General features: G+C 35.4%; 2 protein-coding genes across 2 annotated transcripts in view; both read left to right on the forward strand.

The window, feature by feature from the left end:
• Positions 1-2737, forward strand: part of LOC110110338 (brefeldin A-inhibited guanine nucleotide-exchange protein 3-like) — a 34561-nt gene extending 31824 nt beyond the window's left edge. Inside the window, exon 11 of the mRNA XM_020841756.2 lies at positions 1930-2737. Within this exon, the coding sequence (XP_020697415.1) occupies positions 1930-2520 (591 nt within the window). The 3' untranslated portion in view covers positions 2521-2737. The remainder of the gene's footprint in view (positions 1-1929) is intronic.
• Positions 2738-11051: 8314 nt separating this feature from the next.
• LOC110110387 overlaps positions 11052-13853 on the forward strand; it is a 30978-nt gene continuing 28176 nt past the window's right edge. The window contains exons 1-2 of the mRNA XM_020841831.2: positions 11052-11294; positions 12031-13313. Of these exons, the coding sequence (XP_020697490.1) occupies positions 12069-13313 (1245 nt within the window). The 5' untranslated portion in view covers positions 11052-11294; positions 12031-12068. The remainder of the gene's footprint in view (positions 11295-12030; positions 13314-13853) is intronic.

The following is a 13853-nucleotide window of genomic DNA, read 5'->3' on the forward strand; positions in this document are numbered from 1 at the left end:
TGGATGGGAGAAAGGTGGTTATAAGGGGAGATGCAAGGCTATCCAAAGCCATGACATCACTTAAGACCATGGTTAGGGACATACAAGAGGTGGGGGAAGATTATGTGGTGGGACTACACAGGTTGGATGCGATCAGATTGGAGGAGGGAGGGGATGTTTCTCTTTCTGTGCAGCCCTTGGTTCAGCAATACAAAAAGGTAATTCAGTCAGCTCAAGGATGGCCACCTCCGCGGGAACACGAGCATATTTTCACCTTGAGGACAAGGTGGATCTTTGGGAGGGGAGTATTGTTAGACCGGTCCACTGGACCGGTCCGGCCGGTCCATGCGGGACCGACCCAGCCATAATGAGGCGGAAGTTCCGCCTCCCGTTTCCGCACGCACGCCCGCCGATTTAGCCGCACGCCCGAATAGGAAGGTTTTTGAATGGATTTTAGGAGGGAAATTGATTGTAGGGATTGTTTAGGGAATTCCTTTTGATTTGTATGCATTAAATAGTTGATTTTCCTAGGGTTTGAGCATCTTGAATTTGGCTGAAATTTGAGATCTCTTAGATTTAGGTTTTCTTTGGGCTCTAGCGGCGTCTAGAGATTTGGGAGAGATCGATCCTCCTCTCGAATTGAGGATCAATTGTATCTTTTCTATTATGTTGCATCTATTAGTAAAATACAAGTCTTTTCTCAACTGTTTTCTCTCCGATTTGCTATTTTTCCACTGTTTTGTGGCTGATTTCTGCTGTGGACAGCACTAAAACTGTAGCAGTTTACTGATTTTGGCTAGGAACACTTGTGAATACAAGTGTTTCCTATCAGAGATTTTCGGAATAAATTGTTTCACTTCTCAGTTGAAAGATCAAAATATATTCTATAATGTTCTTTCCTTGAAATATTTTTATTCAATAATAGATTTGAGTTCTAATTTAATTTTCTGTGATGATTGCATCGAAGGATGTTTATTATAAGGATTCTGGAAAGTAGTTTTCATTCAAATATTTGGCAGGCTCGTCTAGTTTTCTTATGAATCGGTGCACATACAGGCCTCATTAAATATGCGCATAACCTTAAATTTCTCTCACGTTTCTGTCTTTCTGTTGGTTCTCCATTATATGGTACATATTAAGTTGTAGTTTAACTTGAAATGCCACTTAGTACCTGTTTAGGCTCATCTTCACCTTACTAGCAATGTCATGACTCTACTTTAGAGGCTGGGGCGGAATTAGTCTTAATTTTCAGGGGGTAAACTTATAAGTAAAAATGTAGAGATTTTTTTCATATATATATATATATATATATATATATAATTTTTAGTGACTAATGATTATTTATATTTGAATATATAATACATTTTGAACATACTATCAACATCTTATATAATGATAATTATTCTTAAACAAAAATTAGGTAATACCTCTATACAATATGTCAGGGGTCCAAGGGGGCAACGCCCCCTTACAAATTTTGGTTGTAAGGATATTTTTGAATTATCTTTACTATTTCTCTTTGTATTTGGCTCATCGTTCCATAACAATAACACCTCTACACAATGTGTTTAATTATGCTTTGAGAAATTGCCTAAAGACCATAGTATTTTAAAACTTTTAGGGGGGGAATTGCCTAAAATCCCTTGTAATAACCTCTCTACACAATGTGTATATTATGCTAAGAGGCATTCAATTAAAGATCATAGTATTTTATTTTTTTTAGGAGAGTCAATTGCCTAAAGATTCCTATAATAAAGAGAAAAAGTTGGAGGGGGACAAATTACCTAAAAATTCATGTAACAGGGGACAAATTACCTAAAAATTCATGTAATAAACAAACTTTTAATTTTTTTAGGGGGGCGATTACTTAGAGGCACTTTATTTGTCAAATGATTAGCGTGTAATAATTCAAAGTATTCCTTCGTTTTTACCATTCTTCTTCTTTTGCAGGCTGTGATGGAGATATACAGCATGTACCGAGGTCAGCTGTCCGTTAAAACCACTATTATACTCTTCGAAGCTTCGCATGCCATAGCATCTCATGCTTACAAGATAAACAGTGACAAAGATCTAAGGATGAGGCTGCAAGATCTGAGCTCTATGACCCAATTACAGGACCCACCATTGCTCCGTCTGGAGAACGAGTCATATCAGATATGTCTCTCTCTCTTACAAAACATCGTTTTGGACACCCCAATTGATGGTGATCTACAAATTGAGGCTTACCTTATTGAGCTCTGCAAGGAGGTCCTCCAAGTATATCTTAATGCAGCCAAGTCAAGTGCCCAACCAAGACTTCATTGGCTCATCCCTCTTGGTTCTGGAAAACGCAGAGAACTTGCAGCAAGAGCACCTATGGTTGTGGCAACCCTTCAAACTATTAGCGGATTGGCAGATTCTACATTTGAGAGAAACTTGTCAATGTTCTTTCCTCTTCTCACTGAACTTATAAGATGCGAACATGGGACGAACGAAGTGCAGGTGGCACTGAGCGATATGCTTAGTTCATTGGTTGGCCCTATTTTGCTGCAGTCATCCTGACGTAGAATATGTTCATAATTGTAGTTGTATAATAAGAGCTTGCATGTCTTCGGCTATTCACCACCTTTATTATTTTTTTTTTTCTTATTGTTTCAACAGGAATATGTATTTAAGGCATTGCTTCGTGTTTGATTTCTAGCCATCAGTTTAGGCCAAATATAAAGTTCTTCACAGTTAGCTCTACAACCGCTGTGGTAATTGGACTGCTTCTATATCATCTCGTCCCACTTTCCATTTTGAATAACTGATCTCTCCCATTATTAGGTGCGGATATCGGACGTAGAGATACGTCCTACGTCCGGACATTCACTTAAAATGTGGCATGTGGAGTGTGCTTTTGTTGCACTTTTTCGTGTGCTATACCTGCATTGTAGTTGTGTTTTAACTGCTCTTTTGTTGCTCTTTTTTATTGCGCTTTGATTACGCTTTACCTGCACTTTACATGTGCTTTGGCCGCGCTTTTTACGAGCTTGGCTTAAAGTTCCGCGGACACATTAAAATATAAAGTACATCCACGTATAAACATTTTATTGGACTCTGGATGTATCTCTATGTCCGGTGTCTGCACCTAATATTTCCCTCCATTAGCCCATGAAACAATGGTGGCGTTGAAAAATAATGCAGGACTTCATCCCTGATATTTGCATGGGTAATTTTAATTCATATATTTAATACAAAATAATATAGCACAAAAATATTGATTCCGCTCACGTATTGATTTTTCCTTGAATTTTCATTGAAAGTTTATTGGGCTATTTCTCTTTTTCTTTGTATCATTATCATATAGATCATGAGAAACTAGAACAGAAGTTCAATGCTTTACCAATACTTGCATTGGCATTCGACAGATGATGTTGTTCATGTTAGGCTTTTATGCCTATTGAAACAGCTGCAATATTGGTATCCATTGCTTGTACTATTTGTTTGGTTCCATAAGTTTATCTTTTTGTACCTTTATGGCTTTATGAGGCGCACAATAAAGTAGATCAAAATGATCCAGTTTGGATGTCGCGAAGTGCTGCACTCTGCTCTCTGCTTGAATGGCAACGAGCACTACATATTGTATAAGTTAGGGGTCACGGGTCGGGTTCGGGTCGAACCCGGAACTGACCCGGGTTCAATCGGGTTGATCCTAACCCGACCCGGGTAGGCAAACGGGTCGAAATCCTGGACCCGAACCCGACCCGCTTTGGGTTCGGGTCAACCCGACACGACCCGGGCAGCGGCGCAGGTTTGCGATTTCGCAGCGCCGGCGAGCAGCAGCGCTTCTATACAAACATAAAATTAATATTAATCAATATTAAATTAAATATTATAATATTGATACAATTTCAAAACAATTCAAATGATCAGCATGAATTTTGAGGAAATATTTGAATTGAAAATTTATAGAATTAAATTCAAGATCATTCAAACTTTGATTTCAATAAATTTATAGTTGGATTGAACATTTCTAAGAGATGAACCCATCAACATTATAAATGATTTGATTCGATTCTAAATGAGCTCAAATAAAGCCATTGTATTATATTTGAAAACTTCTGAGCATAAAATAATGAACCAAATGTCCTCCAATAATAGAATGCTTATGGTCAAATCAAGTGGCTCGATGAGCATTTAATGAGCCTAAGCCCACTCATTTCTAACTTTGTTAAGACATTCAAATATTTGATAAATGATCTATGATCAAAGGGATCAATGTGGACTGTAAATGGAGTGCTTTGGAATATGACCAAATTTAATAAAATGTAAATCTAAAAAATATTATAAATAAGACCTTATTCTTTACAACATAGAATGTTCAAGAGTTGAGAAATCAAAAATTTCTTTTGCTTTTTTAGCCATCAATGCTAACAACAACCACATACAATCACCGCCACTAGCTCTAGATTTCGATTAAGATTTTGTTTGGAACAGCTTTCTTGCTGCTTTATAAAGCAGCTTTCTAGTATTAAATTTTTTTTATTTGAAAAATTTTAAGTAAAAAGCTGCATTAGAATGCAGTAAAACAACTGTCCTAAACGAAGCCTAAGATTAAACCATTTTGTTTGATTTTAAATTATATGCCTGTTGATATCTGAATTCTATATTATCCATAATGAGATCAGTCAATTCTCAATTGTAAATAATATTATCCTTTTCAAGTTAGAGAAATGAATAATTCTTATATCTCTTATTATATGGTGGATTATTAAAATATGATTATGTCCCATGATTTTTTTTGAAAGTTTAATTTATGGTTGTTAAACCACTTGAATTATAAGGCATGCAAAAAGAGGGTGAATTGATGTTTTAAAAATTTTCTTTCAAAATTACTTTTTGAAAAATTCAAGCCAAATTCACAACTTAAACTCAGATTTGTAACGCGAAAGTAAATAATAAATAATTACAATTTTTTCTTGATTTTATAGGAAAAGTAAATAGGATGTTTTTCGTTTTCTTTTATAACAAAAGCTAGAACCAAAGCAATCTCAATATTTTTGTATCACATGAATATCAATGCTCAACTCAGACTTGCAAGAAAGTAAAAGTGCATGAAAATGAGATGTAGAAATTGAAGTACATAAATAAAAGAAACGAGCACAACAAAATTTTTACAGTGGTTTGATTAACTTGACATACATCTATTCAGTGGACTCCGCTTCTACGAGTATTACACTAGAACTCTTTAGTCTTTTCTTTTGGCCACACAACAAAGTGGACTCCCTCAAGAAAAGTTTTGACTCAGAGAAATAAGATAGATGTTGTCTGGAGCAATCGTGTGTAGACTATGTATTTCACTCCCTTGATCCCACAGCTAGTGGCGGAGCCAGAAAATTCATTGAAGGGGGGCCTAAATTATTTTATTAAAGTTTTTCCTAAACTTTTTTCATCCGGGCTTGGGACTGGCATAGACATTTTTAATTTTTTTAATTGTTATCTAAAAATGTATAATATTAAATATAAGATAGTAAACAACTTACAATTTATAACGTCTACTCTTTATATTATAAAAGAGTTGAATGATTACTTTGTTATCAATAGAATTATTGCATCATGGAATATTCGCGACGTTAGAGAAGTATAAAGTTTAATATCTTAGCATTGTACGAAAATCCAGCACACAAACAGATGAAATATACCTCATATAAAGTGCATTACTTGATGGGACTTGAAAGAATCACTATATAATCGCTTTGAGTCTTCGATTTGGACCTATTTGAACTTGGATTAGGTCGAATTTGGTGTTGTTGGATTCGTATTTTTGAGACATTCAATTCAGTTGTAAGTTTGTCAAAATCAGAGTTCAGGTGGTCTCTAATTTAATTTTTTGAAGTTTCCAACTTAATTTTGCTTCGACATTCGTGCCCGATCAAGATAAATTTTTTTGATGATTTATCAATAATCTAAAATGATTACTTCATTTTTTGATGTAGAAGACTCATCAAGTCCTCCGAAAGCTATATATAGTTTACTATTATTTTGTTAAGATATAAAATTAAAACTTCAAACAAGATATCTATAGTCGACTAGAGAAAACTATATTTTGTAGATTACAAATCAACAAATAAAATATAAATTACAAAACTAACATATGTAGGCAAACATTACTAGATTTCTATAAACTGAATTCATAAAAAAACAGCACTTCTCCCTCTCTTCACCTCTCTCTCTCTCCCTGGCTCAAAACCCTTTATTCAAACCCTTGCTTATAGAAGACACACACCCCTTGAGTCTATTATTCCTCCCACCACGTGAGAGATAACACAAAGCCTAAGAAAAACTTTCATTTGCTCCACAACCACTAGTCATTTCATGGATCTTACTTCCAAGATGATTATTTTCAATTCTATAATAAAATTAAGGCTTAATTTGGGACGGATTTTTTACTGTTTTTTGAAACAATTTTTTAGTATAAAAATTAAAATTTTTGTACTAAAAAACTGCTTCAAAAAATAGTAAAAAATCATTCTCAAACGGAGCCTAAGTTGAGTAAGACACCATTCAACTCTAATATTTGTCAAGTGAAGTTTGAATCCCCAAGTAAATCCACAATAAAAATGAGGCTGAATTATCACTAACTTTAATAAAACTAGGTTGTAATGATATAGTCACGTTGCTATCGCTCAAATTAAGGCTTCATTTGCGACAGTTTTTTTTTTGCTTCATAAATCAGCTTTTTAATGCTAAAAAAATACTTTAAGTAGCAACTTAGAAACCGCCCAAACAAAGCCTAGGTTTAATAAAGGGGAAAAACCTCGAAATTCTTATGAAGGTCTGCATTGCCACACGCTTCATGCGCAACATTAATATAGAGCATTAAGAATCATGATATTTGCGACTATTTCTAAAAGTAATTTTAATTTTTCACTAGAAAAATAAAATTGTAAAAAATTATTATTAGTATTATAGATTTTCTTGATTTTTTTCATGTTTTTGAAGGTTTAATTGTAAAAATTAATTTATTAATATTTCTAAAAAAAAAACTACATGACTAGCATGAATCTCGAGATAAATTCTGAGTTAGAAACTTTCAAAATTAAATTTAATTCGTAGGCAAATACGTGTCAACAAGACAAACCCAAAGATATCAAAAATGGCCCAATCGGAGCTCAAATCAAACACTTGATGCGTGGTTGAAAACTTCAGATATTAATTGAATGACCAAATAATCTTCAAATTTGATATGTTTATAGTTGAATCCAACAATTTAACGAGACGAATCTAAGGAGCCCAAAATCACTTAATTATGACATTATTAATACACCAAATTTTTCGAAAAAATTTTACGATCAAAGGAATTAATATGGAACGTATGAACGAATATTTTGAATTCGTTTACCAAAATGCTTATATCAAAAAACTTATAAATACATATAGAGAAGTCTAAGTATGAACCTAACTTTATTTAGCTCACATAAATGACTTGATCAATATGCTTTCATATGTCCAATGTTTGCAGAGATATGTTAAGTAATGAACACTCCTTCCACTCTGAGACAAATTATTCCTCCAATACAAATGCCGACATGAACAAGACTATCAAACTATCGATCTTCCATTCAACAGAAAAAAAAAAGTCCTCACTCAAAAATTTTTTTTTTTCAATAATATTTGTTGACTATCTTAAAAATTCACATAAATCAGTCTATCAAAAAAGTCCTCAAGCCTACTTTAAAATAGTCCTCACGCCTACCCTTGACTTTCAAAGACTCTCTCAAACGAAATAAGAGATTTTTGAATAGTAAACCTCCTGAAATTCCTAATTTTCAACTTACCCATCTTTATTTGTACAAAGATCGTACAATATGATTAGTTCAATTCTCCCGTTTAGTATTATACGATCAGTTCAAAAATTTTCACCGGTCCTCTAGTACGATCTTAGGATCATATTGTACGATTACGATTAATATAATCAAATCACAGTTCATTCAGGACGAACTCCTGGATAACAAAAAATCATCTCTATGGAGCGTACAGTACGATTGTAATCATACTGTACAATCTTAAACCATAACTAAGCCATATTCAATTGATTAATTACATGATTAAATTAGACAATATTTAAAATCATTGTACATTCCGATTATTTAGGCTTGTTGTTATTTTTGTTTTGTTATTGTTGACATATCATAAAAAAATTATCTCAATCGAGCACGAATATTGAAGCAAAATTGAGTTGAAAGCATCCGAAATTAAATCAAAGACAATATGAACTCGATTTCAGCAAACTTATAATCGAACTGAACGTCTCAAAAAGATGAACCCAACAACACCAAATTCAACCCAATCCGAGCCCAAATGAGTCCTAATCAAAGACCCAAAGCGCATTCTGAAGTTTCAAACCATATTTTGAATTATCAAACGGTTTCCAAATGTAACATGCCTATAGTCGAATCGAGCGGCTCGACGAGGCAAATCCAACGAGCCCATGATCACTGAATTATGAAATGATTAAGGCATCCAATTGACTAATAAACGGTCCATGATCAAGGGGACCAATATCGATCGTTCATACAAACCACTCCCATTTTGACCTTGATCATCCATATATTTACAAGTCATGCCACTTTCAAAAAACTATAAATAGCCTACACTCTTCCCATGAGAAGGAGGGAAGAAGAAGGAAAGGAAGGAAGGAGTTTGGGAGCTCTCTTTCCATTGACTGCCGCTGGGATTCCTGCTGACCACCGCCGGAGTTTGTGCCAACCACCACCGGGATTCCTCCCGACCACCGCCGAGGTTCCTGCTGAACACTGCCGGAGTTCGTGCCGACCACCATCGGGATTCCTCCTGACCACCGCCAGGGTTCTTGCTGACCACCGCCGGAGTTCATGCCGACCACCGTCGGGATTCCTCCCGACCACCGCTGGAGTTCCTCCCGACCACTGCTGGAGTTTTCTTGCTGACAGTCGCTGGATACCCACCATTGCTAGAGTACGTGTCAATCACAGCCGAAGTTCCTATCAACTATCGACAGACTTTCTTTCTAACTGTCGCCAAAGTTTCTTTTCCTGATTACGGTTGGAGTTTTCTTCTGCACCGTCATTGAAGCTCTACCCAACCATTGCCTTATTTCGGCCGATTCGTCAATCATCACCAGATTTCTATATGCTTATTAGCCTGTTATAATTTCAGCATCTCCAAGTAAATGTGTATCAAACTTTGTATCCAACACAGAAATAGTGGAAATTTGTCATCTAGGCTAGGCCCTGTGGTTTTTCCCTTTTTGGGTTTTCCACATAAAAAAAGTTTTTGGTGTTTTCTCTCTCTTAATTTATCTGTTGGTGTGCTGGATATACACATATTGCTAAGCCGTTATATTTTTCACTCTACCATCACATATATTCTAGTCCGCCACAGTTGTATTGAATCTTAATAGGGCTCAATGGAGAAAAAAGATTCATGTAGCCGACCCCACATAGTGGGATAAAGGCTTGTTATTGTTGTGTTGTTCTTGTACATTACGATTAGGTTCGCATAATGCAAATAGAACTTGCATAGTACGAATTGAATAAAATATAAAATTCAAATTGTTACCTAATTTAATTAATAACGAGATTTCTTAAAATATATGATCGTCCTATATGATTAGAGGTTGTATGATACAATTAGTTATATTCATTTCAAATTAATTCTCAATTAATTAGATATTTTAATTAATTTCTAATTGCATAGATCAAACAATACGATCCAAATTGTGCAGTACGATTCAAGTCGTCCAATACGATCGAAAAATTAAACATTTAATCTTAGTCTCTAGGTGTGTGTGTGCACGATAGCTAAACTAACATATACATTTTTATATTACTTGACTTAAGAAAATAAAAAAAAGTACACTCTTGCATAAATCAAATCTATACTACCAAGTCTTAAGTCCTAATTCTTTGACCGGTTTTTAGTATATGTTGAACATGAAATATTAGTACCGCAAAAACAATATATATATTTTTTGAAGATGAAATGTTAGTACTGCAAAAATAATATATGAAAAATAAAAAGTATCAGAAACTAAATACAATCCAACAATATTTATTATCATCAAAACACAAATTCCAGCTCTAGAATTGTAACATTTTTACTTTCCTGAATTAAATTCCCAAAAAAAAAAAATCCTGAATTTCTTATATAAAAAAAAATTCTATTCTTACAACTGTATTTGTGCGAGCCGACTTTTTTTTTTCATATAAAGCACACTTTACGATGCACATTTTCAGGCACATGGCAAATATAATTAAAGTGGTATGCTTGCATGCTACTGTCATGAGTACTAATTAATATTATGCTTGATTTATGCATTGACTACATGATTTGCACCACACGTCGTGTTGTCTGATTGTATCCACCTAAATACCTTAACATGTTTAGGGTTCTATGGGAGCGAGAGGAAAGAGCCCGTTCTTTAAATTCGCTTTATAGTCAAACAATCACATGAGATTTAATCCACTCTATACCAAACAATTTTCAGCATTTAAGCCCCCAAGGATTTCTGAAATCCTTATTTAGAGAATTTATAAAATCTTACTTAAATAAAATTCGGAGTGCTACCAAACTAATTTTTATTGCGTCCTCCCACCTGACGTAGAGATACATCCTCCCACCGTTAAAAAACTCAGTTTTTGCTCGGTATTGCTAGCTATTATTTAGTATTAACGAAGAATATCATCATGTGAAAAAATATACATAGTTTAACGAAGAATATCATCAATACAAAAAAATACCTAGTTTTTCCTAGAAAAAACTCGGTATTGCTCGGTATAGCTCGGTATTGCTCGGTATAGCTCGGTATAACTCGGTATTGATCTTCACATGATGATATTCTTCATTAATACCAAATAATAGCTAGCAATACCGAGCAAAAACCCAGTTTTTTAGTGATGAGAGGACGTATCTCTACGTCAGGTGGGAGGACGCAATAAAAATTCCTACCAAACAGCCCCTTAGCATTGCTTCCGGGTCAGTAACGGCTCGGGCTTAATCCAATTATTCGAGCAGCGTCTGTAGGCAGGCGATCCGGTTCAAGGCCACAGACCATCGTTCCGCGAATGAAGGTCAAACACGACGTATGGAAAGGACTTCGGGAAGTGACCTCCAGGTTCCAACTCGCGACTCTTGAAAAACAAAAGAGGGACGCCATTACGCCCTCCATGCCTCGTGGTTTCCTGGGACGTAAGTGAAATCTCACATGAAGTAGGGCCCTGCTGAGATCTCATTTTTCTTGAGTTGCCATTCCTGATTCCTCTGTATCGGCATTCCATCTTCGGCGTCGGAAACTGCTATCGCTTTTTTCTTTGGTAACGCTTTGAACGATCTCTCAAGTCGATCTCTATAGAGTATAAGATTTCGTTGTGGTTTCCCTAGTGATCTGATATAAGAATGTTACGATTTGGACTGATTAATTCTTTCATTTATCTCCATTGCGGATCCGGCTGATTCTTTCGTAGTTTATTATTTTATATCTTGGTACTATTTCTATTTGATGCTTTTCTTATATAGAGTCTATGTGGATGCTAGAGTTGGTTTGCTGAAATTTCCTCGATTTTTCTTGGTTTTGTGCTTCCAAGGCTGAGAATTGATGGATTATGGTTCGTCTATTGGCGAATGGGTTTTGTTTGCTAGTAATTGAGGGTTCGATCCTATTTGGGATTGTTCGTAATTGAATCAGTGCTTCTTTTTGCATTTCCAGTTTTCATATTGATCTGGGGTATGTTTGCATCAGTCAATTGGGAATTCTATCCACTAAGTGCCGGATCTATCATTTCACATTCTTGTCCTACTATTTTGGTTGAGAGTAACAGCATTGCATTACTGGTGGCTTTGTTCATCCTCTCCCTCTTATTTTTCTTATATTGATGTTTCTATATAAATGTGATTTTAAGTCTATTCGCTGTTAGAACATAACGAGTGTACTCGTGAGATTTCTCGATCATCTTAGCAAGGCTAAACTAGTTTAAAATGCCGTTACTCGTGAAGCTTAATAGTCATTTCATTGTAGGCTCTGGAACTCATTTTTTTGATTTCGTGTTTCAGGAGATTTGAAATTTTCTTCTGGAGCAGTGTTTTATAGAATGGAAAGTGAAGGTAAATGCACAGATGATAAAGTAGCGCCCAACATACCAGGTTTAGAACAAAAACAAGATGAAAGCAGAGATGGCACCTTAAATTTTGTGGGAAAATTTGCTAGCTCATTGACTTCTGAAAATAGCCAAAATGAGACATTTGATTACCAGGGAGAAGTTGAAGGGGAATTAAACAGTAAAGAAATTCCAAGCTTAGTCTGTAACGATGGAGCTGGATTAGTGCAGCAGGCTCATGTGTCTAATGGTTTGGAGGATGAGAATATCAGTAAGCTGAACCGAACAGAAGAATATGAAGCTCTTCCTGAAGAGAAAGAAGTGGATCCTGTATTTGATGGAACAGAGGGTCTTGAAATGGAAGCAACCAGGAGGTCTTTTAGCCTATCCCCAGAACAAGACTCAGATTTGCAGGCATCTGCTTGGCCAGAAAAAGCTGTTGCTTTTAAAAACTTTGTGAAGGACAAGGGATCAGTTGCAGTTTCGACTGTTTTACGTCGCCTTTCCGGAAAGAAGGATGATGATTATGTGGTGCATTATGATGCGGAAGAGAAAAGTGATGTTGCAGTTAAGGGAATTAAAGAGGAAGAAGATTCAGGCACTGAATTTAAACTAAAGGATGTTTTAATGAAGGCTGGAGATATATCCACATGGAATCCTCTCAACTATATTAAGATTGGACGAGATGCAGATATACAAAGCAAGCTGGAACAAGTAGAAAAAGTTCATGATGAAAAGATTGTAGAAGAGAATACTATGAAGGGAAGAATTATTATATACACAAAGCTAGGGTGTCAAGAATGCAGAGAGGTTAGGTTATTCATGCATCAGAAGAAGCTTAGGTATGTTGAAATTAATATTGATATCTATCCTACCAGAAAGCTGGAGTTGGAGAAAGCTACTGGGTCATCTAAAGTTCCGCAGGTGTACTTTAATGAGTTTCTGATTGGTGGTTTAGATGAACTGATGCTCTTGGATAAAGCTGGGAAGCTTGATGAAAGGATAAATATTCTTGCAAGGGATGAACCATCATCTGCAGCTCCTTTTCCACCATTGCCTGGTGAAGATGATGCCACTGGTAGTGGAAAGATTGATGAGTTGGCTACCATTATCAGAAAGATGAAAGAGTCCATTGTAATTAAGGATAGGTTCTATAAGATGCGAAGGTTCAGTAGTTGCTTTCTTGCCTCAGAAGCTGTGGATTTTTTGGCAGAGGATCAATATCTTGAAAGAGAAGAGGTTAGTTGACTATCTTGCATAAAATTTTGTTTTAAAACCATTCGAAATGCTATTTTTTCATGTGATATTTATATCTTTATTTATTATATAGCTTGAAGTTTCTAGTGTATAAATTAGGTTAACAATTCTGTTGATTGTTAACTTTCGGTTGATTTTTATTTTTCTTTTGGTGGTAACTAAGTGTAGAATGTATATACAATACACGGTCTAGGATTGAAAGAAAGAAACCATGCAAAAGTAAAAAGGAATAATAGAAATAAATAATTATACGATGAATCCAAAATTTTTATTCTCCATCATAAGGAAAGCTGAGAAAACAAATTAAGGAACTAGTTTGGAGAGAAGGAGAAATTTCCAGAGCTGGAATTTCTTCCTTAGTGAATTCCATTTGGATTCAGCCAATTAACAACTGGGAATTATTGCTTTGCAGCAGGGAATTAGTGGTTTTCCATTTTGGAGAGGTTCGGTAGATGGCTGTGCAGCGGGGAATTATTTGGTATCCTTCTCGAAGAGATCCTTCAACTAGGAGAGTAAGTTCTG

Source organism: Dendrobium catenatum, unplaced genomic scaffold, assembly GCF_001605985.2.
Source record: "Dendrobium catenatum unplaced genomic scaffold, ASM160598v2 fragScaff_scaffold_853, whole genome shotgun sequence".
Lineage (NCBI taxonomy): Eukaryota > Viridiplantae > Streptophyta > Magnoliopsida > Asparagales > Orchidaceae > Dendrobium > Dendrobium catenatum.